Source organism: Mandrillus leucophaeus, unplaced genomic scaffold (genome assembly GCF_000951045.1).
Source record: "Mandrillus leucophaeus isolate KB7577 unplaced genomic scaffold, Mleu.le_1.0 Scaffold524, whole genome shotgun sequence".
Classification (NCBI taxonomy): Eukaryota; Metazoa; Chordata; class Mammalia; order Primates; family Cercopithecidae; genus Mandrillus; species Mandrillus leucophaeus.
In genome coordinates this window covers 1,146,471-1,150,220 of record NW_012105631.1, presented here as the reverse complement: position 1 = coordinate 1,150,220, position 3,750 = coordinate 1,146,471, and the positions used below count along the sequence as shown (strand labels likewise).

Sequence of the window (3,750 nt, the reverse complement as noted above, 5' to 3'; positions counted from 1 at the left end):
TTTTGAGATGGAGTCTAGCTCTGTCGCTCAGGCTGGAGTGCAAAGGCGCAATCTTGATCTCAGCTCACCGCAACCTCCACCTCCCAGGTTCAAGCGATTCTGGTGCCTCAGCCTCCTGAGTAGCTGGGTTTACTGGCGCACGCCACCATGCCCAGCTAATTTCTGTACTTCTATTAGAGATGGGGGTTTCACCATATTGGCCAGGCTGGTCTCGATCTCCTGAACTCAAGTGATCTGCCTGCCTCAGCCTCCCAAAGTGCTGGGATTATAGGCATGAGTCACTGTACCTGTCTGAGAGCAGTCATTTTCTATCCACTGTTATCATATAAATGTATACACATGTAAATTTATTATGCCTAGAGGAAAACCGAAAACTAGATGCAAATTCTCAGCTCACAAAGCTAGAGTTGACAAAAAAATCTACACTCTGGATAAAAAATGAGACCAAAGGGAAAAAATTTAAAAACTAAAATTGCTAGAAAGTTTCAGAACATAAAAAAAAAATAATGTTTTTGGAATGTGTACCTTAGTTCACATTTTTCTTAAATAGAACATACTAGTCTCATGAAGAGATAACCAAGTTTAAACATCGAATTTATTTATGTAAAGATTATTTAATAGGAGCAGAAACTCTAAACAATGACCTAAATAGAATTAGCCCTCACACTACTCAAAATTTAGGATTAATCAGTTTAATTAATTAGGCCCAAAAACATGAATAAAGAAAAAATTAATTTTATAAGAGCATTCTCCTAGAGTCTTAGTGGTGATTTGTGTTTATATCTCAATTCAAGGAAAGAGTGAAACAAGCACTAAAGCAAAGTCATTCATTCAAATGTCTCTTCACAGTTTGCAATCATTAGAAGGTGCAATTAGTAATACATTCATAACTCAAATTATTTATGGATTGCAAATTTAGACAAACTCTTGATACTTACTTGCCAGCCGTGTACTGAACCCACTTTAATAAAGCCTTCTTAGCATTTCCTTGGATCTTGGTGGTCACCTTCCGTTTACTTGGTGGGCTGGGAGTCTCAGAGCTAACGATGCTGTCCACGGAGGATGCGCTGCTGGACAAAGACTGGAGCTGGGGCAGGTTGCTGGTCAACTCTTCGATCTGTTTGAGAGTTAACAGCCAGCAAAAATAGAAGCATTATCTTTGTTATTATTTCCTCGGATGTTTTACTTTTCCACCTACAAATGAGTTATGTTAACACCCTTGACATTCCTGACAAAATGCAAGCTCTTAAAAGGCATGATTAATATTTTACTCCTCTTAGCACTTCCCATTCCACCCCAGCTGTATCTTACACACATATTTATAGAATACATGAATGAATTAATCAACTAAAACCTACTGGTTAGAACAATTATTCTGGATAAAATGGCAAGTTCATTTCTCTCCTTCATGTCTAAAAGGAATTTAGAACTGCTCCCTTCCAAAGAAAACAGAAAAGTTTCCTAAGCTCCTTCTGCAACATATTTCATCTTCATTGTGAGGTGCTAACTTTTCAGATTGGGCACCTCTGCCGGAGTACTTTGGGATTTGAGATTCCATGTGCAACAGCTTTGCAAGGGAGAAGAGGAAATTCTGCTACCAAAGAAACAACATATGTGTGAAAGGTACATTTCTGCTAAGTTAAGGATCAACCCCAAAGATATGACAAATGAGAGCATTATTAAAATGGCCACCACCATCTCCCTCCATGACATTGCATCAACTAAAAAAGGAACTGTAGCACAATACCTGGAAATATAGAATAATGGTCCACATCAATCCAAGAACTATTGAGGGTCGGCCGTCAGCTATATCGGTGGAGTTAATGTTGACTAATTTAATCTGTTTAAAAAAGAAAAACTGTACTAGTAATGTACTAGAATATTATAACTCATTTAATTATGTAGCAATTAGGCCTTTAGTAGACATCAATACGCTCTGATCATGCCTATGTAATGGTACACGGGAGTAAGTAGAGTGAGGTATCAAAACAAGCACATGGTTTCAGTGAAAATTTCAGGGGGATTTGTTAGGTGTACAAAGTAAAAACTATAAAATGGATTTCAGAAACTTCTTTTCTTTAAGGTTGAAAAAATATAACATGCAGGGAATTACCAACAAAAATGCCAAACAGAAAAAAAAAAATGTTATTCTTTATATTTAGAGGTTGACTGGAGCTTAAGAGAAACCGCAATGAGAAGTTTAAGAAGATGCACTTACTTTGAAGTTTGTTACCAAATAGCATGAAACTTATGCTCCCTTTTACCTATAAAAATCAGGAGTTAAGAATTCTAAAATTTGTACTAACCGGTGATCCTCTGTGCAAGGACTGACATGAAAAACAAAGGGAGAAGATAATAGATATACATAAATCATCTTTCAAAATCAGCGTTATTTGTTCAAAGGGAATAAAGAGGTAGGTAGTCAGTTTAGAACCTGACTGTGGCAATACGTTTTAAAGAAAAACAAAGGAAAGGCAAGAAATAGCAAAATAGAGACTATTAGCATTCAGTTCCCTACTTTTGGACAATGACATATAAAGCATTCAGGAGAGACGTCAATCCATGTAAAATTGTCCCCAATTATTCATGCTAATGTTTTCCCAGCTACTACAAAGTTATTTGCTAAGTCCCCCAAAAATGGATTTATATGGTTAAATGTATCTCATTCAATTTCTATAACCTACCATCAAAAACATCCTTTTAGTAATTCTTAAACACAAATCAGAAACAATAATAATAAAGTACTCCTCAGACCTCTAGCTCAATAATTCTCAGCCAAGATTTCATGAAGTGTGTTATTAATAAAAAGCTCAGATGTTTGTACATTTTTTATTTAAAAAACTTTTGTCAGATGCAAAATCATTTCACAAATACTTTACTCCTGAAAGTTTAAATTTACTTGTTTTACATCACAGGGGTGGAGTAAAAGCTGGCACAAAAATTGTAAATGATTCGAGGTATGCCTATGGGATTTTTGTCTCACTGGTGAAGTTCATTCATCAGGTTCAATGACAGATAATAAAAATTGAGAACTGGCATAGATTATAAACTTGTATAGCTACTTCTTTTGAATCAAGCAGTATAAGACATTTAATATATGTTTGTGGAAAATAAAGAACACCAGGTTTTTTTTAACTTTTTGTGAAAGAATATACTATGATCTCTAGGATCATTGTGAGAGTTTCATTTTACAACTTCTCCAGAATTTTCCCACTTCCATTTTAGCATGTATACACCAAACATTTATAACATATGCTAATATCCATAAGATTAATGCATTTCATAGGGGAAAATTGCTTCCTTTTCTTTGTGTATCATTTTTTTTAAATGCTATTGAATATAATTTGAAATATCCTACCTCAACCCAGTTCCAACTGTACTTAGAATTGTACATTGTTAACATATTCAATCTATTACAGAACCTAAGGGTCTTTTGCCTAACTTGTGAAAAAAAATGTTTTTCATGATTATCTGCCCTAAAATGTGTTTCACAATGAGTTTAGGGAGCACAGGTTGGTTTGTCTGTTTATTTAACCTCCCATCTCTTGCAAAATCCTATTGAATTTACAATACATTCTTAATAGCCTAGGAGGGTAGGATGGGCAACAGAGACACATCCAAAGAGACTGAAGAATTTCCAGAAGCCAGAAAGAAGATGGGACCATATTGACAGATAAAACCAGAGCAGAAGGATGTTGAGCCAGAGGTTCTCAAAGTGTGATTCCCAGAGCCACAGCAAGCACATGCCCT

General features: G+C 35.6%; 1 protein-coding gene across 1 annotated transcript in view; it reads right to left on the bottom strand.

The window, feature by feature from the left end:
* Window positions 1-3,750, bottom strand: part of SYNE1 (spectrin repeat containing, nuclear envelope 1) — a 570,706-nt gene that overhangs the window by 423,980 nt on the left and 142,976 nt on the right. The window contains exons 6-8 of the mRNA XM_011996807.1: window positions 2,307-2,327; window positions 1,748-1,840; window positions 939-1,117 (exon numbers count right to left, since the gene is read on the bottom strand). Of these exons, the coding sequence (XP_011852197.1) occupies window positions 939-1,117; window positions 1,748-1,840; window positions 2,307-2,327 (293 nt within the window). The remainder of the gene's footprint in view (window positions 1-938; window positions 1,118-1,747; window positions 1,841-2,306; window positions 2,328-3,750) is intronic.